Raw genomic sequence first — 22600 nt, 5'->3', positions numbered from 1 at the left:
CAGGACCTTTGGAAAAGCAGGCAATGCTCTTAATCTCTGAGCCATCTCTCCAGCCCCCTTAAATAGGGTCTTGTTCAGCTTGGTCTTGGCCTTGCCATGTTTCCCCCTCAGCCTCTTAAGCGCTAGGATTACAAGCATCCATCAGCACGTCTGTCAGAGGTGAGTGTTAAGGCTGAGTAAGGTGTAAGGCAAAGGGAGGAAGGGCCTGGCCAAAGGAAAATCTTGAACAAGATGTGCAGATGAGAAGCCATGAACAACACTGTAGTAACTTAAGTACATGTATGGCTTTGGTGCAGGAAAGAATGGTAAAGTGATGGTGGTCTCACCTGGATGACCTCAGTCTCACTATGTAGACCATGTTGTCCTCGAACTCGCAGGGATCTGCTTGCCTCTGCCTCCCAAGTGCTGGGATTAAAGGCAGGAGCTATCCTACCTGGCTTTGAAACATATTGCAAGATCTTCCTTTAGAAGTCAGTAAGGCTCAAGGAGATTAATGAATATTTGCCCAGATCCTACACCCAGCAAGCAGCAGACTACTAGACCTGCTTGACCATAGAACACAGTGCCCCTCACTCCCTACCCCTTCCTAGGATCAAGACAGGGGGAAGCCACTTGGGCACAGATGCCAGGCCATTCCTGAGATGCTTGTTCTTGCCTTCAACATTCCTTTGTTATACTTTCCTATCTGGGCTGGCAGAGTCTGCAGCCTTCCTGCCTCAGACCAGCAACTTGTCTCTCTGCAATTATTTTCAGGTCTCCATGTCCCACAGAAAGGAAGGGGCCACCACAAGAGAGCCTGCTGGGAATTAATTTTATTTTTGAGATAGGGAGCGTGTCAGCTACGCTTGCCTCGAACTCTGGATCTTCCTGCTTCAGCCTCCAGAGTGCTGGGACTACAGGCCAGTATGCCACCACACCCACCTGCAACCCATTTTTACCTGCGGGAGAGAAGGATTGCTTGGGTTTTGTTTGTTTTGTATTGTTTTTAAGACAGGGTCTCTCTTTAATTAATTAATAAAGAAATAAATGAATTAAAAAAAATAAACAACAACAACAAAAAAAGACAGGGTCTCATTTGCTGTGTAGACTGGACTGGCCTCAAACTCACAGATATCCACCTGCCTCTGCTTCCCAAGTACTTGCACCACCACAGGGAGAGGGGGACATGACTGAAACAAGGGCCATCCAATCCAGTCCCATTGTCCTGGGCATGGATTTGGTTCTGCCATTGCTTAAGTGTGCTTCACACCGACAGTATGGATACATAGGTCTGAGGCCTGCATGTTGGATGTTGTCCTGCCTTATGTCTTATTTAGGGGTTCAGTCAGGACACACCAGTTCCAATTGCCCCATGGACTCTAGTCAGTCTGAAGCTCAAAGTGGAAGAGCATATGATAACATGCAGGTGCAAGTCCAGGGACCTCTTGTCTAAATTTTATTTTCACTGTTTTTTCTTCCCTCTGCATTTGCATGTGAAGCTGTCCCGTGGCTTCAAGCTCTGTGGGGAACCTTGCCGGTCCTGGTAAATACAATGCGCCAGTTCCTTTCTGTCCAGTCAAGTCAAGAAGGAAGCTAAGGCCCTACTCATTGAGTACTTGGGGTTCAGGTACTTAGAGATGGTGTCTCCAGGAATCTTCATCATGGGCTTTTAAAAAAATCTCTATCTTCATGGGCCTAAGTAAAACAAAACAAAGCAAAAACAACAACACACAACAACAACAACAACAATTCTAACAGGTGAGAAAACTGAGACGCCCGGATTCGGAATTGTAATCTTGAGGATGGTGGTCCAGGTCTCTGTTTCGGACTCCAAAGCTCACACTGCTTGGCTGCTTCTGCAGCAGCCTTCAAAGGGCTGCTGGAAGGCGAGAGGAAACCTTTTCCTCAGATAGGTTTCAGATGCCTAAATCTTCCATCAGACCAATTAAATCACAGCCTCTGGGGTCGACGCAAACACAGTGTCTTTCCGGACTCCCCATAGAGATTGTGAAAGCGCGGGGAGGTGGGTGCTGCTCTGCGCTCTACTTTAACCGCCAGAGGCACTTAACCTCCAGAGTTCTGTTAAGGAAAGCAAAACCTAAACCCCGAGAGCTATTTCCCCTGCGCTCAGAGTCACGAGCTGGGGAAGGGCCCTGGTGGGGGTCCCTCGCCGGCTCGGCTCAGGTGTGGCGTGGCTGCAGGAAGTTACCCCCTTTGGTAGCCCGGAGCGCTGGGCGGTTGCGCCATCCAGCCCGGCTTTCGTAACAGCGAGCCGGGGCTGCCAAGAGGAGCTTCTGCACCGGTTCCTCAAATGTTTCGCGGTTGCCAAGACGGCCCGCTGCTCCGCGTCACGTGCGAGTGGGAAGTCGCGGCGACACAAGAGCTGAGTCGCGCCGGGCTGAGCGCTCGCTCGCAGTCGGAGCTGAGTGCGGAGCCCAAGACGGACGGCTACAGCTCTCGGGGCCCCAGCCGTCCCCACACCCGGTCCCCCTCCCTCGGCCTCCTCCCCCAGTCCGGGCTGCCGAGCCGCCCGGCGCAGAAGGAAGCATGCTGGCCGTCGGCTGCGCGCTGCTGGCCGCCCTGCTGGCCGCGCCCGCGGTCGCGCTGGTCCTCGGGAGCTGCCGCCCGCTGGGTAAGACAACCTGGATCGAGGGGGGTGTGACAAGGGCTCGTTCCGTGGGCAGCGAGAGCCCACGCGGACACAGGGTGCCCGCCCGGGGCTGGCCCACCTGTGCGGACGCGGTGGTGGTTCGCGCGCCCCCTGCTGCGTCTAGCACCTTTGGCTGCCCGCTCCTGTCCGGGCAGTTGCCTAAAGTCTGACTGTGTACAGGACTGTGTTTTCCCGAAACCTGACTCTGGTGTCTGGTTCCCAGTGTCCCCATGTGTCTTACTCAGTTGCATCCCGGGTCACTCCGAAGGGAGATACCCAAAGGGCGCGCCCTAGCGGAGTAGTAGTCCCTCTGGAGAGTTCTTTGTGCCACTAGCTCCGTCCTCTTTAGCTGTGGCACCTCGCTTGACTCAGTGCCACTGCTTGTCGTGTCGTGTGTATTGACAGTGACCTGATTGTGAAGGGTCTGACATCATGGGTCTGAGTCACTGGTGCTCCCGCCTCACTCCTTAGCCAGTACTAGCCCTGGCACGCAGAATGCCAACACCCACCCCCACCCCAATCCTGTGAGTCTGACAGCAAGGATGTGGGACCTTTTGGAGCTGTGCACCCGCCCCCGCCCCATCCCTTCCGGATAAGCGGGTAGACCAGGCACAGGGTAGGGCTCCGCTTCGTGGCACTCTGGCTCTAGGGTCTAGGCCTTTCTGTGGGCTCTGGCTTCAGGCCTAGTGGCCTGCCTGGTGTCTTCTGGAGGAACTGGTCGACTATCTCTCTACTCGTTATTTTAGGGGCTGAGGACTTCTGCGAGGTGAGGACATGGAGTCAAGGGTCACTGGGGAGATTTCCACTGTGCTGTTTGTGGAGGACATACTGTTAGTTCGTTCTCTCTCTCTCTCTCTCTCTCTCTCTCTCTCTCTCTCTCTCTGAAAGGCAGAATGCTCGGCTTGGCACCACTGCTTATATATTTTTTCTTTCTTTTTAGGCCAGACTGGCCTCAAACTTGTGTCTCTCCTGCCTCCATCTCTTGAGTGCTGGGATTTAAAGGCATGTTACACCCCCACGCGGCTCTACACATACTTTTAATCCTCTACTTGATTGACATAAAGCTTTGAGAAGAGCCTGAGGTGCAGAAGGTGCGTCAGGAAGCTGTCAGGCCAGTTGTTGGATCCCCAGCCCTTCACAATTCAGCATTCCCTAGGTCCCTAATACTTCTCACTGTTGAGCTAGACCAGCAGACAGAGCTGAGGGCATTTGGGGAAAGCCGAGCATCACTCTCATTTGGCGGGATTCTGGGGCAGAAGGCACGGATGGAAGAGAAGGTCCCCACTTGGCTTCTCGTCGTGCCAGGCAGGACTGAGGCTTTCTCTTCTGTCCTGGTCTTGGGAGAGCAGGATTGGGCCCCTCTGCCTGCCTCAGTTTCTATTTCCCCGCCCACCCCAGCACCATACCATTTCCCTTTGTTCCTGAGGAGTCACAAGGCACTTGGGGGCCCAAGTTGTTTTCCTGTGGTTCGGAAAGGACCCCCAAGGGTGGGGTATCTTCTGACCCCAACAGCCTTTAGGAGGCAGAACTGGGAGTCTGGGGAGGAAGTGAAAGCTCCCATCTCAGAAGGAAAATGCAGAGAAGTACCAGCCCGCTCCCACACCCACACTTGCACAGTACAGACCAGAGTGACAATCAAGAAACAAGCATCAAACAGGAAGTGTGGAGCAGATGACTGAGATGTTTGGCTTTGGAGAAGTGAGGCCAGCTGGGGCTGGCTCACAGGGGAAACCCATCGGTGGGATTCAGTCTCCCTGCTAGGGCCTGCCAGAACGCCTCATTTGTCCTGCTACCTAGGTAAGGTCCTGGAGCACCTGGGATTGAGACTTCCGCTAGGTCAACATTTTAGGGGCTGCTGGCTAAGGACAGTCTGGGTATGGGTGGCTTCAGTTCCCTTTCCTTCTGCAGGGCAGGAAAACACACAGCCGCATAGAGGCCTAAGTATCTAAGCCACCTCTCGACTTCTGAATTCCCTTTGGAATTCCTCTTTCTGTCCATAAAACCCACCTGCACTCCAATCAATGTTTTTTTTCTGAAGAATACTATTTTGTCTAGCCTTGGATTTTGATTAGGAAGGATGAACTTTTGTAAAAATGACAATTAAAACTTTGTTGTTGTTATTGTTGTTGTTTTGGTGTTGTGAGGTAAGGTTTCTCTGTATAACCCTGGCTGTCCTGGAACTCACTGTGTAGACTAGGCTAGTCCTGAATTCAGATATCCACCTGCATCTGCCTCTGCTTCCTGAGTGCTGGGATCAAAGTTATGCACCACTATACGCAACCCAAAATGACGATTCTTGATCCTTGACCATTCATTGAGCTTGTATCAGAGTATCAGACAGTAAGCTCTAGATTTTTAAAAATCAAACTGTTGCTCGTGATTCACTGCCAGGGTTGAGAACATTTGCCTACATGGTTGAAGAGCCGAGTAAAGGCTCTCCCTCTCCCAGAAGCCTCTCCCCACTTTGGCTCTCCCCCCTGTTTATCCACTGATGCACACAGTTTGGATTCCCTTTAAAGCCCTTGGGGACTGTATGAGATCTGTCATTCAGACTCCACCCTAAAAGGATGCTGAACATGGCCAAGAGCAAATCCTGGAGAGAGATGGGTTCAGTCTCTGACTTGAGCACTGGGTACCAACTCTCCAGGGATACTGTCTCAGGAGGCAGCTAGACAGAGGGACCATCTCTGTCTGACTGGGACCCAAGGGCAACAAGAGCCTGCCTGTTCTCTGCCTCATCTGACCCCCATCAGACTGTAAACAAGTGTGGCCCTTGCTATGTTACATAAGCAAAGTAACCCCAGAGTTCTGGCTGCAAACACATGTTCCCTCCCTCTGCAGGCCTTTCATCTGTCCCTGCAGGCCTGAGCACCACAAACCCCGTCACCAGATTGAATCAATGGCTAAAACTGTCTCAGATAGGCCAGTGGCCATTGGTAGCTATTACAGTCTAAGTTGATAGAAAAGTCAAATGGGCAGGTGGAATGGCTTAGTAGGAGAGAAAAGCACTTGCTAGCAAACCTGATGATCCAGCGACCCAGAAGGTAGCATTACTTCCAAGGGCTGTTTCGCTGGCTTCCACATGGGTACTGTGGCTTGCTAATGCACACAAACAAGCAAACACATGTAATTTTTTTTAAAAAGCTAATGTATAGTGGCATATTCCCCTAGGCCCGGTACTCAGGAGCCAGAGGCACGTGGATCTCTGTGAGTTTGAGGTCAGCCTGATCTACAAAAATTCAAGAAAGAGAAAAAGTGATCTCTAGATGTGCTTGATGGTGCAGTTCTAGCATATAGGAAGTTGATGCAAGAGGATTGCGAGTTCTAGTCCAGCCTAAGCTACAGAGACAGAAATGGGGGTGGGGTGGGGGAGGATCCTTAAAATAAAAAACAAAACAGAACAAGCCTGGACTTCTTCACCACCACTCATTTTCAGTGCTGTGGCTTTGGGGGACTAGCGGTGGCCAGCATGGCTTTGGGGGACTAGCGGTGGCCAGCATGGCTTTGCGGGACTAGCGGTGGCCAGCATGGCTTTGCGGGACTAGCGGTGGCCAGCATGGCTTTGCGGGGCTGCTCATGAGCATACCCATAATCAAGGAAAGTGGACCGGACAATGCGGGCTAGAGAGCTGCGCAGGGTTTTCCACAGCTCTCTGCTAGTCTTGTCCTTCGGCCTTGACCCTGTCGCTCCCCCACTTGAACTCTCTGTTTTTGTCCTGGCTGAGCTTTGGAGCCAGGCAGACGTCACCCCACGATAACTATATGTGGCTGTAAGGTTTGTTTATTTTTATTTTGTGTGTATGAGTGTTTTGACTGCATGTATATCTGTGTATACACGAGTGCCCTGATAGGCCAGAAGCGGGTGCTGGATCCCCTGTAGCTAGACTGACAGACAGTTGTGGGCCCTCTGGAAAGGTATCTAGTACTCTAAGCCACTGGACTGCCTCTTCGGCCCGAGACTTTGTGTTTTCATCTAGGAAAAATAAAGATAGGGAGATAGATAAAATTGGACTTGGAGAGGTCTGGAGGGACGCTCAACACTTAAGATCACTTGTTATTCTTGCAGAGGACCAGGGTTTGGTTCCTACCACCCACATGGTGGTTCATATTTATCTGTAACTCCAGAATCCAGGGGATCCAGTGCCCTCTTCTGATCTTCTCAGGCACCAGGCGTGTGTACGGTGTGAATACATACACACAGGCAAAGCATTCATACATGTAAAATAAAATAAATCTTAAAAACAGTGAAAAATGGGTTGTAAAACTGGGTGTGTTGTGAATGCTTTCAACCCTAGCATGTAGGAGGCAGAGGCAAGGCCAGCTTGGTCTACACAGTGAAATCCTGTCTCAAAATGGCTTACAGACTTGGCCTGCAGGTTCTGCATCCTGACAACCCATGTTGAAGGTACCAGAGAGAGAAAAAACCTGTATGTTCAGGATGTACACAGACTTTTTCTCTCATTATTCTTTAAAGAACACATGATGCTCACTGTTGCCCTGGCATTTACACTGTATTAGGCAGTGTAAGCTCTCGAGAAATGACGGGAAAATAAGAGTATGTGCCGGGCTACCCATAGTGACTTCGTCATTTTGTAGGTGGTCAAGAGCATCCTTGTGTTTTGGTATCTGGGAGGACGATGCTAACACCAGTGGCAGTCCTGAGGACCACTGCTGCCTCGCAGGTGGCTATGAGGATTAAATGGGCTAAGTCAGGTGCTACACAGTGTCCAGAACAGTCTCTGGTACAGAGTGAGTGCCCAAATGTGTGTGACTAAGGATCCATTTAGTCTTGAATGTAGTTTGAATTCCTACTGAGTTGCAGTAACTATTATAAGAAGTAAGATAGAGCAGTGAACAAGACAGACAGACACTCCTGGCTCACTGGAGCAGCCTCCTGGCAGAGTGACACGGGATAAAAGTGGCAGTGACTAATGTGGAGGGCAGAAGTGCAGGGGAGCTGTGGGACTGTGCATGGCAGGTAGGTATAGGATGGATGCAGAACTGGTACTTTAACGGGAGTCCCCTGGCAACATATCTCAGTGGATGCCGGAAGGAAGTAGGGAGATATTTAGAGACTGTGTGCATCCCCCAGACACCAAGATCCAGAATCTGGAGTCAAGTCTTGATTTCTATTTTATTCATTTATATGTTTTGCCTGCATGCATGTCTGTGCTACAATGGCACGCATGGTGCTCAAAGAGGCCAGAAAGGGCCATCAGAGCCTGAGAGGCCAGAAGGGGCCATCAGAGCCTGTAGAGGACTGGCCTCGACAAAAATACTTCTTACCAGGGTTGGGGCTTGGGAATTGAAGAAATATAAGTAAAGAATATAAAGAGGTATAAAAATTAACAGGACAGAAACCATAGAAAGTATCAGGAGGGCATTCCAGTGACTGAAATCCTGAAATTCACCCCCGTTTATTTTTCCATAGCTTTTATATTCAACATAAATCGGGGTGGGAGTGGGTGGGGGTAACAAAAGACTTTATTAACATACTACAAAGCATAACTCAGGCAGTCAATGGCTCTATCACTCTGAGACATCAAGTCATTAGCATACTATTGTCCAGGTAACAAAGCTGTTCTAGGTCACAGATTCTGAAGACCGGCCTTCCCAAGGTGACCTCATAGTAAAGAAGGAGGAGAAGTGTGTTTGCACAACCCTGACCTCCCATCAGGAGGGCAAGGACTTCCTAGAATGAGCTATCTTAATTTCAAAAGAACTGAGCAATCCCCTCCTGAGTCGGGATCTGCCACCTTGCTGGTAGACCACCAGACCAACAGACAAGGTGGAAATGGGCCTGCATTTTTCGGCCTCCACAGGAGCCTCTGAACTGCAGTTACAGATGACTATGAGCCCTGGGTGCTAGGAATCAAATCCTGTTCCTCTGAAAAAACTCCCTCTTTTTAGAGACAAGGTCTCACAATGCAACCTTGGCTGTCCTGGAACTCTCTGTGTAGACCAGGCTGACCTCAAACTCACAGAGATCCTCCTGCCTCTGCCTCCTGAGTGCTAGGACTAAGTGGGAGGAACTCTGATCAGGGAGCTATCTCTCTAGTTCCAGCTTAGATGCTTTAGCTGAACTCTCTCCACTCTGCCTGTCCCTTGCCAGCTCTGCCTGGTGGCTTCTTGCCAGTGTGCTCTAGAGGCCCCAGATGCAAGCTGTCTCCTCAATGCCTGTTCCTTCCCTACCTCCTTCCAGGGAACCATTATTTGGTCTTCCGATAGTGGCTACATGTCGATTGCGTTGGGTGGGTTACTCAGTCTAGGGGTTGTAACCCACCCTGCAATCAGTTATTCCAGGGTCTCTGAGGGGCGCTACCTGGAAGGGAATGAGCTAAGACAGAAGAAGGAGGCCAAGCAGATTTGTCAAAGCTCCCCTTTATTAGGATCATGGTTGCTGCTTATATAGCCCCTGAAGGGTAGGGAAACTGGACTCTTGCCGCGTGTTCCAGGTCACGTAGGCCAAGAGGTTACATTCGGACAGGTAGGCCAAGAAGTCACAAGTTGCCACGGAGTGGCGATTTCATTCAAGAAACTGTCGGACCCTTGCACACAGTGGGACTTTAGGGGAGTGGAGCAGCAGCCAGCTCTTGCCTGGGCAGGGTAGCTACAGCAGCAGGCGCTGTAGGATGAGTGGATTGGAGGCACTGAGATGCCTATAGCAAGCCAGGAAAGAATGCGGAACCAGGGCTGGTGCTGTACCTTTGTGATCTCAGTACTTGGGAGGTAGAGGCAGAAGTGCAGGGCCTGCAGAGGCTACATGAGACCCCCGTGGTGAGGTGGGGGAGAGACTGGGAGTGAGAGAACGACTGTGGATGCTGAAAAGGAGTGGGCAGCTTGGGAAGGAAACCTGAACTTGAGAGCTGGCTACAGGCAGGTTCCTCCTCCCCTGACCTCCTTTTTCTTCCTGAAACAGGGTCTCCCCACCCACAGACTGGTCCCGAACTCACACAGATCTGCCTCTGCCTCCTGAGTGTTGGGATTACATGTGGGCAGACTCTAAACTTTAGACTTGCCCAGCTCCACCTGGATGACAGTGGAAAGAAGATGGTCCAGGGGCCCGAGCTGGGGGGCACTGGGGTCTTCTGTTCAGAGGAGACAAGATCAGGGAAGACCGAGAGCAGGAGGACAGTGTGCCCAGGAGTGGAGTGCTTCTCATTCAACACGCCTGGAAAACCAGGCAGGATGACCAGGCTTGACATCGGTGGTGACTTCAGCCTGTAGGGCTTTGGAGGCATGGTGGGAGCCAAAGACAGGCAAAGAGACAACAGCTGGTCTGGCCAGCTCTTTTGAGATCTCAGAGAGTACTTGTTGGCTAAAGTAGACAGAGGAGTTTTAAACAGACTGTTGAAATATGTGTGCTTGTACAAGTTGATGCTAAAGATCTAGAGACCACGTAGTCGAAAGTAGTAAAGACAGGTGGGCAGTGTCCTTGAGTAGGCAGGAAGGAGAGAGCCACCCAGAGAGACTAAGAAACTGACCCACAGTTATACAGCAAGGATGTGACAGACCAAGGTATGTGTGTTGCAGGCAGGTTCACAAGCACATATGTGCGCATGCGTGTGAGAGCATACACAACACACACATGGAAGAAGTCGCAGACATTAGATGTCTTCCTCTAATGTTCTCCAGCTTAGTTCGTTTGAGACAGGGTCTCTCAGAACTTAGCACTTCCCAGCTGAGTAGACTGGCTGGCAGCAAGCGTAGGGAGTCTGCTTACCTTCGCCCTAGCCCCTGTACCTTCTCTTGGATTACAGACGCATACCCTGTGCCCAGCTTTTTACGTGAGTGCTGGGGACCTGAAGTCCCGCTTGTGAACCAGCTTTACTGACTGAGCCATTCCCCAGTCCTCCTTTTATTGTATGTATTTGTCAACAATCTCAGGACACAGGGACAAGGTCACCTCTCTTCCCAGTGTCTTCATTCTATACTGACTAGTGTGACCAATGTCCCCTTCCTGCCCCTAGAAGTTTCCACTGCTTTCTCCTAAGAGCTGAAGAATACTCCAGGCCGTGATGCGGTATTAGCCAACCCAGGGTACTCTCTCTCTCTCTCTCTCTCTCTCTCTCTCTCTCTCTCTCTCTCCCCCCCCCACTCCCTCAGTATCCGGTCACACCACTTTATCTCTCTCTTCCATCTCCTGAGTTTTAGGCTCATCCATCCAGGAGCCTCTGGGGACATCACTTCATACCTTCCAAGACACAACAGTTCTTTCTGATACAGACAAGACTGCAGGCTCAGCGGCTGCTGATCTTAGATCCTGTTCTGGTAGGAGGCGGAAGGCCATAGTGTGAAGGCTTTGTCACACAGTGGGAAAGAGGCAGACGTGCAGGAGATGGTCATCGCAGCTCACAGCAGCTCACGTTGGTGGGATTAAGTGTGTTGTGAAGGCAGAGGGCTTCACCTCAGACATTGGTTGCTGTCCTCACAGCAGCCATTCAAAGTGCCAGCAGTGGTGGTTTCCACTCTGAGCAGGAAGAGCCGTATGTCCTTGCCGTGGAAACCAGGACGGCCTTGAACTTGTGATGAACCCCCTGTGCTTCCTAAATCTGGGGTTACAGATGTGCACCACCTAAACAGCCCATCCCCTCTGCAGATGGAAGCTGGGGCCTTGCTCACTTAGGGCAGACACTCTGCCAACTGAGCTCTGTCCCCACACTCATTTCCTTTGGTGGACACTATACCACAGCCCACCTCGCTGCTGCGGACAGTGTTGTGGGGAATAACTTTGGCAGCCTTCATACTTCAGAAGCACATCCACAGGATAAAGTCCTCCAGGGTCAAATGCCATGAGTTTTGTAATTTGAGGGAGGGGAAGTTGTGCCAGTTTGTACTCCAGCAAAATACAAGCCTATGTCTGCACACCTGCCAGCATGCCATTAAAGTGACCCCAGCCAGGTGTGGTGGCACACGCCTTTAATCCCAGCACTCAGGAGGCAGAGACAGGCGCATCTCTGTGATTTTGAGACCAGCCTGGTCTACAGAGTGAATTCCAAGCCAGCAGGCTACATGGATACCCTGTCTCAATAAAACAAAACAATAAAATCAAATAAACAAATGAAAAATGACCTCTGCAAAGAACAGTGTGTCTGTGTAGGGTTAATTTGCAGACAGCTTCTCCGAGTGAGGCTGAATGGGTATTTCTCTCTGAAACAGGCATTTAGTAATTTGCATAATCTGACTCTTTATACTGTTCAGTTTTTACTGAGCTGTTGATCTTTATCGTATTGTTTACTGACGCTCTTACTATAAAAAAGAAATTAGTCTCATACTATTGGTAAATAGTCTTCTAGTTTGTCTTCTATTGTTTTGATAGCGAAATTGGTTTTTTTTTTCATACATGTTTGTTTTGCTTTGTTTTATTTTGTTTTTGAGACAAGGTCTTCCTGTGTAGCCCAGGCTGGCTTCAAATTCCCAAGCCTCCTATCTCAACCTCCTGAGTACTGAGATAATTTATATGGTCTCTGAGTTTTGTGTCGTATTTAGTGAGGTCTTTATGCCAATATCATCTTAAAAGATTATTCTTTTTCTTTTACCTTTATGAGTTTAAAAATTAAAAAAGTTGAGCTGAAGCCGGGCGGTGGTGGCGCACGCCTTTAATCCCAGCACTCGGGAGGCAGAGGCAGGCGGATCTCTGTGAGTTCGAGACCAGCCTGGTCTACAAGAGCTAGTTCCAGGACAGGCTCCAAAACCACAGAGAAACCCTGTCTCAAAAAACCACACACACACACACACACACACACACACACACACACACACACACACACACACACTTATTTTAAAGGGACTGGAGAGATGGCTTAGTGGTTAAAAGAACGTACTGCTCTTTCAGAGGACCCAGGTTGCCAGTACCCATGACTGGTGGCTCACATCTGCCTATAATGCTAATTCCAGGGGATCTGACCAGTGTCCTCTCTGGAGTCTGTGGGCACATGTACTCGTGAGCATCCATGCACACACACACGCAGACACAGACACACAAATACACAATTTTCTAAAAAATCTTAAAGAAAGAAAAGAATTTAGAGCCGTTGAGATGGCACAGTGCCTGGTGACTTGAGTTTGATCCTCCAAGCCCACATAGAAGTGGACAGAGAGAACCAACTTCACAGAGTTGTCCTCTGACCTCCACACATGTACGATGGCAGTCACGCACCAATGTCAGGCACCCCTTATACACATTATAAGAAAATGCATTGAAAATAATAATGTTTGATTCATTTTGAATTAATCAAAGAATGACGTGTGAGGTTTGCCGTTTTTCCAGTTGTCACTGATAAGCCTTTATTGTTTATTGACTGTGCCGCTTTTCCTCCACTGGTTTGAGTTTGTTAATTGCCTACTGGGGATTAAGCTTTACAAACACTAGGCAAGTGCTCTCTCTAAGAGATACAGTTCTTCTCTTTTGATCCCTCCCTCCCTGCCTCCCTCTCTTCCTTTCTCTCATTTAAAACAAGCTCTCATGTAGCACAGGCTGGCCTGGAACTTGAGGTATCCCCTTAACCACTTTTAAGTGAGCCTTTCAGTAGCACACAGTAACACCCCACCCCGTGCTGGCATTGAACCCGGAGATTTGGGCATTTTGAGCATGCTGGACAAGTGATCTGCCATTGAGCTACAGCCTCAGCATTGAGTTCTGTGTTTATAGTTTAGGTCTCCAGTCACGTGACACTATTTTAATAGTTACGCCGCTATAGATTGAGCAGGACTACTCTCAGTCTCACTTTCTTCTTTTCAAATTTCCATGTGAACTTTGTAATCAACTTGCCCACTTAACTACCTTTTAGAAAAGTCCTGTGTGTCCTCTCCATCCCCACAGGGTTTCATTCTGTAGCCCTAGCTGTTCACACACCGTAGAGCCAAGTGCAGGAGCACGTGATTATAATCTCAGCACTCAGGAGATGGGGACTGAGGATCAGGAGTTTAAGGTCTTCTTTAGCTGCGTAGCAAGGCCAACCATGAAATCCAAGATGTCTAAACAGACAAAGAACTTACTTTGTAGACCAACCATGCTATCCTTGTTCCTTTGCTGGCTTTAGGGAAAGCATGTCGCCACAGTCCGCCTTTTTATTAAGTATAAATCTTCGAGCTCAAGGAGCATTACTGTTCTGTAACGCAATGTTCTTGCTTTTGGAGCCCCGCTGGGACTTATCATAAAGAGGCAGAGTTGGGGCTGCAGAGCCGGACACCTCGATTCTACCAACAGCAGGTGTCCCACTGTCCCGAAGGCTTCCTTTCTGGTGAGGGACATAGGGTGTGGTGGGGACTTGGGAACCTGTGTGCAGCCGTGTGGTGGCGGTGAGTTAGGATTCTGGAAGAGCAGAAATCCAGCTGTTCTTGGATCCTCACAGATGTACTCACAGAACACGCGGAACCAAAGGCAGCTGCAGAAGCACCTGAGGGTCGGGGGAGGAGCCCTTTTGTGCTGTAATCCATGCTGCTTTGGCCTCCTAAGTGCTGCTGTTATAAATGCAATCCTATGTTGTTGTTTAAGAGTGTGTGTGTGTTTGTTGTGTGGTATATGTTACTGTAGGCATGTGCACATATGTATGCAGAAATGTGTACAGTTGTGCATGTAAAAGATGGACTGGTATGTGTCTGTCCTCAATGATTTTACACATTTATTATTCTTATTATTATTTCAGTTTTTTGTGACAGGATTTCTCTGCATAGCTCTGGCTGTCCTGGAAACAGCTTTGTAGACCAGGCTAACCTGGAACTCAGAGATCCGCCTGCCTCTGCCTCCCGAGTGCTGCACTACCACGCCTGGCTGATTTTGCACCTTTTTTGAGGTGGTGGCTCACTGAGCCAAAACTCAGTTCTGCTGGGCTGACTGGGCCCATGGGCTTCAGGTATCCCCCACCCAGTGCTGGGGTGGCAGGCACATGTCACCTTGCTGGCTTTTTATGTCGCTTCTGGGGATCCAAACTCATGTCCTTATGTCATTGAGCCATCTTCCTGACCCCAAGGCTTTTTCTTGTGCCCCCCCCCCCAATATTGTTCTTTATTGAAGACCTACAACCTGGTGACCTTTTGTTTCCTTCTTATCTTTTTATGAAATGACAGCAAGAAGGGGAGATGCCCGGTGTATATCCATCTTGCAATGGGGTCGGATCGGAGGAGACTCTGGAGATGAACACTGAGCTGTGGCTCCCTCTGTCCTTGTAGCATCTTGGGGAAACAACAGGCCCCAGGTTAGCAGACCAAGGGAGCTGGGCAGGAGGCTCCACCTTCAGATCAGTGGAGGTTATGGAGCGACTGCTAACTCCCGTGTTTGGAGACCGTGGATGGAGCACAGCCAGGCCTGCAGAGGCTCCATAGAAGGGAGGGCCACTGAGGGAAGGGGCTGCTGTTGGACTTTCTTTTGGGACCTCCAACTCTCAAATAATGACACGGAGACTTCTTATTCATTGTAAAAGCTCGGCCTTAGCTTAGGCTCATCCCCAACTAAGTTAACGTCTAACTTAAATTAACCTGTCTCTCTTAATCTGCGTTCTGCCGCGTGGCTCATTACCTCTTCGCCATCATGTGCTTCTGACTTTCCACGTGCCTCACCGGTGAATCCACCTCTTTTCATCCCCGAGTTCCTGTCTCTGACAGACGTCCTGCCTATTCATTCTCTCCTGCCCAGCTCTTGGCTGCTCAGCACTTTATTAAACCAAGTGCCTTAGGGGGGCAAGGGAAAGAGCAACACATCTTCACACAGCATGGTAAAATATCCCACCACATTATCTGTGACTTTGCCTATGTTCCTTCCTAAATAGGTTCCATCTGGCAGCCCATTAGAAGGCCTCTGTCCTCGACGAGGACCCAACTGTCCCCAGCACAGAGTGTGGTGGTTAGTGTCTACCTTAGCCACCACCACCTTCTTTTTAAAACATTTTATTTTTAGTTTATGTATATGAGTACTTTGCCTACAGGCCAAAAGAGGGCATCAAGTCCTATTAAGGATGGTTGTTAGCCACCATGTGGTTGCTGGGAATTGAACTCAGGACCTCTGGAAGAGCAGCCAGTGCTCTTAACCTCTGAGCCATCTCTCCAGCCCTCCATCACCACCTTCTAAGGCTGCTTGGCTATCATCCTTTCTAACCTTGGGCCCAGGGTTTTTCAGGGCCACTCACTGGACAGAAATCCACAGCCACTGTGTAACTCCATCCTGGATGTCACAAGGGTTTTGTTTTTTGACAGTCCCATGCTGTGTATTTTCTGAGCTGGACTGAGTGTTATTGTCAGCCTACAGGACTGCTGTGGGGTCTGAGGGGCCCTGGAGGTGAGGGGAGCCTGCAACCCTGAGGGAGCTTTCTGGAGCTGGTGGGAGACGAAGCCCTTCAGTAGAAACTGCAGCCTGAGCAGAGACTTCCCCTTCAAGGGCAGTCCTATCTCTAGAGCTGGCTTCCTCTTTCCAAAAGGGGTGGGTGTGGGGGCTGGGGAGGGTGGGGTTGGTGGATTTACCTTGGGATGGCCTTAGGGAGGTACATAAGGTTCCTCCTTACCACTTTCTTTCCACCCTCCAGAAATCTGAAAACCTTGACTATGGGCCAGGGTCCCGGTCAGGCCCTAAGACCAGATTGTCAGAATGGGAAGAGCCCTTTAATGTACTGCTGGGAAGGCTGACAGCTGTGCGGCTGACAGGGACTGAGGCCCGGGAACCTGAGAGCTGTGGGGTGGACGTGGACGGAGAGCTGCGAGCCCAGGACTTAGACTTCTGGGTCTGACTCTCTGTGGAGCGAGCAGCAGGCCTCCTTAGGCTCTGAGCGGTGCCTGTCCCCTCATCTGCTTCCTGATGCAGCTCCTCCCCACAGCGGCTCTCTAGACAAAGTCCCCAGAGGCCCTGTGAGGGGGAAGTAGTGCCAGGGCCTCCTCTGCCCTCTGAGCTCTTCATTCCTTAATGCGCCTCAGGTGGGGATGTGGCGGCGACCGCTCTCCTCAGATATCTTTCCTCTGATTAGTTCATAGTCTTGGAGAGATAGCCTGCCCAGACCTTCCTGGCCTGGGGCCTTATGATTTTCTCTGATGAAGCCTGGGAGGACCCAGTGTTTTTCTGTTTTGGAGCTGGTCACACTGTGGGTCTCTGAGTCAGAATCCACCCAGAGTTACTTTTCGGTGGGACCAGAGGAGTTTCTCTCACAGGCCTCCCTCCCATGGGGGTATGGTCCACTGGGTAGATGGGAGGAAAGCCTAGCCAGCCAAGGTAAATACTGACTCTGCCAAATACAAGGCAAATACAAGCAGGTACAAGGAGTACAGCCCATTAGTGGGCAGCAGGGCTGGTGTCCTGCCAGGAGCCATTCATTTGAAAAGCATCTGGGAGCTGACTCAGATCGGGGGTATGAACTATGACACAGAGCCTGGAAGTATTGCCTGGCTGTGATCTGTGGGCCATAAAAGCCTCTCTTGGCATGTGTGTCTTGGAGAAATCAAGAGGCACAGGTGTGGGGCAACTAGGTCGAGCGGGAGATCCAGAGGTAGAAGGGGGGCATCGTACACTCGCTGTTAGTGCAGGGCAGGGAGAGAGAGCCTGAGCCCCACTCCCAGGGTCCGCTCTGTGTGGTTCACAAAAGCCTCCCCTCCCCCATTAGAACTCAGGCCTGCACAGATGCTGAAGCTGGGAGGAAGGTGTGAGGAGAGCTGACAGGGGAGGGGAGATTAGGTGTGTGTGTGTGTGTGTGTCTCGGGGTCAGAGAGAAGCCCCTGGGGTATGGTGGGAGGATGACTGTCCCCCATGCCTAGTGTGCATGCCCCACTCACTAGCTGTGGGATGATTTGGGGCCAATTCCTTAACAATCCTATTTCATTTTTTGAGATAGGTCCTCACTATGTTTCCCAGGCTGGACTTAAACTCGTAATTCTCCTCCCTGGGCCTCCTGAGTGTTGGGTTTGTACGCTGTACTAGTCCTTGCTTGGTTCCTTACCTTCTCTGATCCTCGCTGCCTAACAGTGTGACCAGGGATGGGGATGGTGTGGATGGCACCCACTTGCCCTACAGGCCTTCTGAGAGCTCGGAGAAGCACCCAGTATGCAGCGAGCATTTCATAAAGATGGCTTAAATGTCATCACGCCGGAAGATGGGTGATGGGTTCTAGCCCTAGTGTGGAAAATGCAAGGACAGATGGGAACACTGCTGGGAGGGGGGATGCCTAACCCCTTGAGACCTAAGTTTGCATTTGCTTCTGCTTGAACGTGAGTTGCCCACAGCCTGCTGGCACCCCTGTCACCTACCAACTTCTCCACACCTACCTCCCTTTTATTTTTTTCTGTTGCTCTAATCCTTTTCCTTTTTTTGTTTTGATTTGAAAAAAAAAAGTTTTCATACAATATATCTGATCATGCTTTTCCTCTTTCCCAGCTCCTTTCAGATCCTCCGACCCACCTAACTCCCTTTTTTCTCCTCCCTCCTTAAAAAGCAAATCACCTGCCAGGTGGTGGTGGCCTTTAATCCCAGCACTGGGGAGGAAGAGGCAGAAGGATCTCTCCCTAGGCCAGCCTGGTCTACAGAGTGAGTTCCAGGACAGCCAGGGCTACACAGAGAACCCTGTCGCAAACACACACACACACACACACACACACACACACCAAGAAAGCCCAAACAAACAAACAAAAAAAACCCAACAAAACAAAACAAAAACTATGCACACTCAAAATCTCAAAAACACAAAATCAGAAATCAAATATGCAAGCATGAAACCAATAAGACAAACAAAACAAAGCCAAAAACCTCAAGCAGAGCTAACTAGGTACGACAAAGAGTTCATCTTGTGTTATCTATTGCTGAGTGTGGACCTGTCCTGAGGTGTGGTTAATATCCCAACGAGACGCCACTGGAGAAGACTAGTTTTTCCTTTGCAAGAGGGTACCCATTGCAGCTAGCTGTTGGTTAGAGGCGGGAGCCCGGTCCACTTTCTCCTCCCAGCACTGGGACCTATCAGGCTTGGCCCCATGCTGGCCCCGTGCCTGCTGCCACAGTCTCCGTGAGTTCAGCAGTGCCTCAGTCCGCTGTGTCTGCTCTGTTTCCTTGGAGTTATCTGTCCCCTCCGGCTCTTCCCCTCTCTTCACTTCCTTTCTGCACAGCTCCCTGAGCCCTGAGGGGAGGGCTTTCATGAAGGTGTCCTATTTATTACTGAGGGCTCCAAAGTCTCTCACTCTCTCACACTGTCCCACATGCGCCCACGCCCTGCAGATCAAATGCTTTAGGCTTGGGCTGAGGTGGGACAGTGGGATGGGATTAGCAGGCACATGGTAAGCCCTTGTCCTCCGTGACAGGCCAGCAGTCGGTTTACTGCTTACATAAACAGGGTCAGGAAGCTGAACTTGTTTTTACTGGCAAGAGCAGCTGTAGCTTCGGGAGAAATTGAGAAATACGTCGTCATGTGCATACTTCTCTCTGGCTATTGACATTTGCAAGTTTACATGAGCGAGGACGAGGAGCGGGGCAAGAGCACCAGCAGAGCTCTGCTTTCTGGAACCACTTTCCAGAGCTGGGGTGTCTGGGTGGTGGTGGGGCTAGTGCCCCAGAGGGTAGGCTGATGGAGGCCACACAGGTCTGGTTCCAGAGGAAATCTCCCTGCTGTCCAGGGAGGGAAAAGTATCATTCTAAGGCCCCTGGCGTGGTGACTTGACCATCAATCGTCCCCCGACCCAGTGGTCACCTGATAACCATCCACAGATGAAGCGTATGTTGCCCATGGGAAGCAGAGCTGCTTCCTGCCCTCTGGGAAGGGATAGGGTACCAGATTTCAGGAGAAGAACTCTGGAGGCCTCCTGACCACAGTCTGAACTCATTTTGCTCAAAGAAGGCAAGTGGGTCCTGATAGGAGTACCCACACTCCCTGTAACTCATGGGTACTACATGCTTATAACTTTAACCCCTTGAAGTCTGAGGCAGGAGGATGACTATCACTTTGGGGACAGCAGCTTAGTCTTTATGAGTTCAATCAGAGACACATAACAAGAACCTGTTTCAAAAATGGACAAGGCCAGGCAAGGCACTATGGAAGCCTAACCCCAACCAGCCAGTCAGCAGCTAAGCTTATGGCTAGGTCAGACACCAAGTGCCCCTGATGGGCAAGGCCACACTCTGGGAGATTGGCAGGGACATTCTGCCTTCTTTCCTGATTTTACTCCCAACTTCTGTCTTTCTGTCCTCCCTGCAATGTCTTGTCAAGTGTCAAGATCCTGGGATGGAGGGTCCCTTTCTGCGTGTGACACACCTTGGCAAGCCCAGGATGACCACTCCTCGGCTGTTCCCCCTTCCTCCTGCCTGTGGTGCTCGTGGCGCTCTAGGAGTTGGGTGTGAGGAGCTGGTTCCTTCTCAAGGTTATTGAAGAAACAGGAAAAGAAAAATGTGGCAGCTGGCGTGCGAGGCAGGATGGCACCGAGCTCGAACGTTTTGTATCTTAGCCGGGGCATCCTTGCCAGCAGGGCCAGTGCTGAGCCTCTTGGAGGCTACTCACGCACCCCATGCCCCATTCCCTGTGGGCTCCCTTGCTTCCTTGATGTGTAAGGAAGCTTCAGACCCCAGCCGCCCCCAGGACTCACACTGCTTAGATGTACTATCCCTTTCTGTGGGCTGATTCTCTGGCGTCTGCTTATCAAACTCCCGGCAATTTCTCAAGTTTCTCTTTGCCCCTTAGAACAAACGGTCTCAGCATCGGGAACGTTTTGTTTCAGGGTAGCCGGATTATGGGTCGTTTTAAGGAAACTGGAGATTAAACAAGATAGTGGTATGGAAGAGGTGGGGATCGGCTCAGAGCAGGTGTTCGGTAGCTGCCGGTTCTCTCTCCTCAGGGAACCTGTCTGTGGCCTTACGTGTTGTGTGCTGCACAGAAGTTTTGAATTCTTCAGGAGGAGACAGGCACAAGCTTGCTGCGTGACTCTCCCAGGCTGAGCAATTGCTTAAGGGCAGATGTTGTGTGCTCTTTGCAGAATTTCAGTCTGTGTAGCAGCGACCACACCCTGCACTGCCTTCCGGGTTTGGGAGGGAGCCTATGGTCACTGGGGCAATCTCACAGGAAGGGTGTTCCCTGGGTACCTACCCACCTGATTGCCTGCTGTGCCTCCTCCAGTGAGGCCTACTCAAGCAGAGGCCTGGTCACCTTCCTAGGATGAGATGCTCAAATAAGGAATATGGGGGCTTTTTCCCCTGGGGAGTCAAACCTGCTGGGAAGGGTGGGCTTGGGGTGCAGTCTGAAAAGAGCTACTCCATACAAAGGTGGGGTGGACACTCCAGTCTGAAAGTGTTTGAGTCCACTCTGTCACCGGCGCTCCACAGTGCCACACCCCTCTACACCTAATAACCCAGATTAGTTTAATGTGCCTTTGGTTCTTTTCTTTCCCTTGTTCCTTTCTTTTCTTTTCTTTTCTTTTCTTTTCTTTTCTTTTCTTTTCTTTTCTTTTCTTTTCTTTTCTTTCCTTTCCTTTTCTTTCTTTCTTTCTTTCCTTTCTTTCTTCCTTTTTTTCTTTTCTTCTTCTTTTTATTTTATTATTTTTTTTAATTTTTTTTTTTTTTTTGGTCTTTCGAGACAGGGTTTCTCTGTAGCTTTGGAGCCTGTCTAATTCTAGCTCTTGTAGACCGGGCTGACCACGAACTCACAGAGATCCGCCAGCCTCTGCTTCTTGAGTACTGGGATTAAAGGTGTGCACCAACACCACCCAGTGATGTGTCTTTAAAGAAAAAAAATATAAAAGGGTAAGACAAGACACTGGTAGAACTTTAAAACCTGGAAAAGTCAGGTTATGCCCATTGTCCCAGCTCCTGCTGAAGCAGACGGATCTCTTTAGCCAGGGATTCAAGGCCAGTTTTAGAGGTTTAGTGATGAGCGTAAGCAACGCTGACTGGAAGATAAAGGGAAGGGGGAGACCTCATGGTAGTCCATCCTCTGGCTGGGCAGACGGAGGTCCAGGGACGATGCTTCCAAGACCGTCACTTCCTCCCCTTCAAAAAGCCACCACCGAGGATGCTGCAACACTGGCCATGACCTGGGCACTGGCTGGGTCAGGAGACAGAGCCGTGGTGGCATGGGGAGGTCAGGCTACCCCTTAGACTGGCACTAGGCTCTTTTGTCCCGGCCTCCTCAGTAAGAGCGTCTTTTGATCATCAGGTATGACATGCTTCTGAGATCACAGTTCACACAGCCTTTTTCATGGTCCCAGAAGAAATATGTTTTGAAGCAGGGTTGGCTGGCACGACTTACAGATGGGTGTTTTATAATGAATTGTTCCTGATTTAATAAAAAAAAAAAAAAAAAGGAAAACCCAGTGGCTGGGCTTAAAGACGCAGGAGACCATTAGTCAGGTTTCTTGGCAGAGGAAGTGGCCATTATATTGCTCCTTACATCTGCCCTGCTTTTGTGGAGGAGAAAATAAAGGTTCTGGGGAAGGGGTTGGTGTTTCTCCAAGTTGCCTAAATATATTAGCCATTGTCTGCAAGTGCGGTAAGCGAGGTGCTCACCCAGCAGGCAAAGGTTTCTGTTGGAAGGAAAAGGGACAGGGAAGAGGCCAGAGCAACGTTTTTCCTGGAACTGACAAGGACAGAAACAGGAGAGCTCTCTTCCCCCACACCCATTCTGCTGCTCCTGCTCCTGACTGGCCCCCAGGATCTGCCCGCTGCACCTCAAGAAGGTGGGCCACTTGGTCGTCCACCGCTGGTCCTCCTGGGAGTGCGGTGGGGAGACCCTGCCTGTGAGAGTCCTATCGCAGACAGGCATCTAACAGGCACCCATTGTGTTCACTGGAGCTTACAGTCTTGTAGCCATGGCCTACATGTGCCATGTATATGTAGTTATGAACCTGCGTATGCGGTTATGAGCACTTGATAATGGGAACATGTCCTGAAATGTCTGACGGTTTTGTTGATGAGCAGATAGAGTTGCACAATCCTAGAAATTATGTGCCAATCTCTTGACGTAGTCTCTTGATAGTATCAAGAGATGCGGTAAGCAGATGTGTCTCCTGCAAGCATAACATGACATTA

At 50.2% G+C, this 22600-nt stretch overlaps 1 protein-coding gene across 1 annotated transcript in view; it reads left to right on the top strand.

Moving 5' to 3' along the window:
* Nucleotides 1-2286: 2286 nt before the first annotated feature.
* Nucleotides 2287-22600, top strand: part of Il6r (interleukin 6 receptor) — a 48141-nt gene continuing 27827 nt past the window's right edge. The window contains exon 1 of the mRNA XM_050166404.1: nucleotides 2287-2611. Coding sequence (XP_050022361.1) covers nucleotides 2527-2611 — 85 coding nt within the window. The 5' untranslated portion in view covers nucleotides 2287-2526. The remainder of the gene's footprint in view (nucleotides 2612-22600) is intronic.

This window comes from Alexandromys fortis, unplaced genomic scaffold, assembly GCF_014885135.2.
Source record: "Alexandromys fortis isolate MF-2015 unplaced genomic scaffold, M_Fortis_MF-2015_v1.1 scaffold_152, whole genome shotgun sequence".
NCBI lineage: Eukaryota > Metazoa > Chordata > Mammalia > Rodentia > Cricetidae > Alexandromys > Alexandromys fortis.
This window is presented reverse-complemented; position numbering and strand designations above follow the sequence as displayed.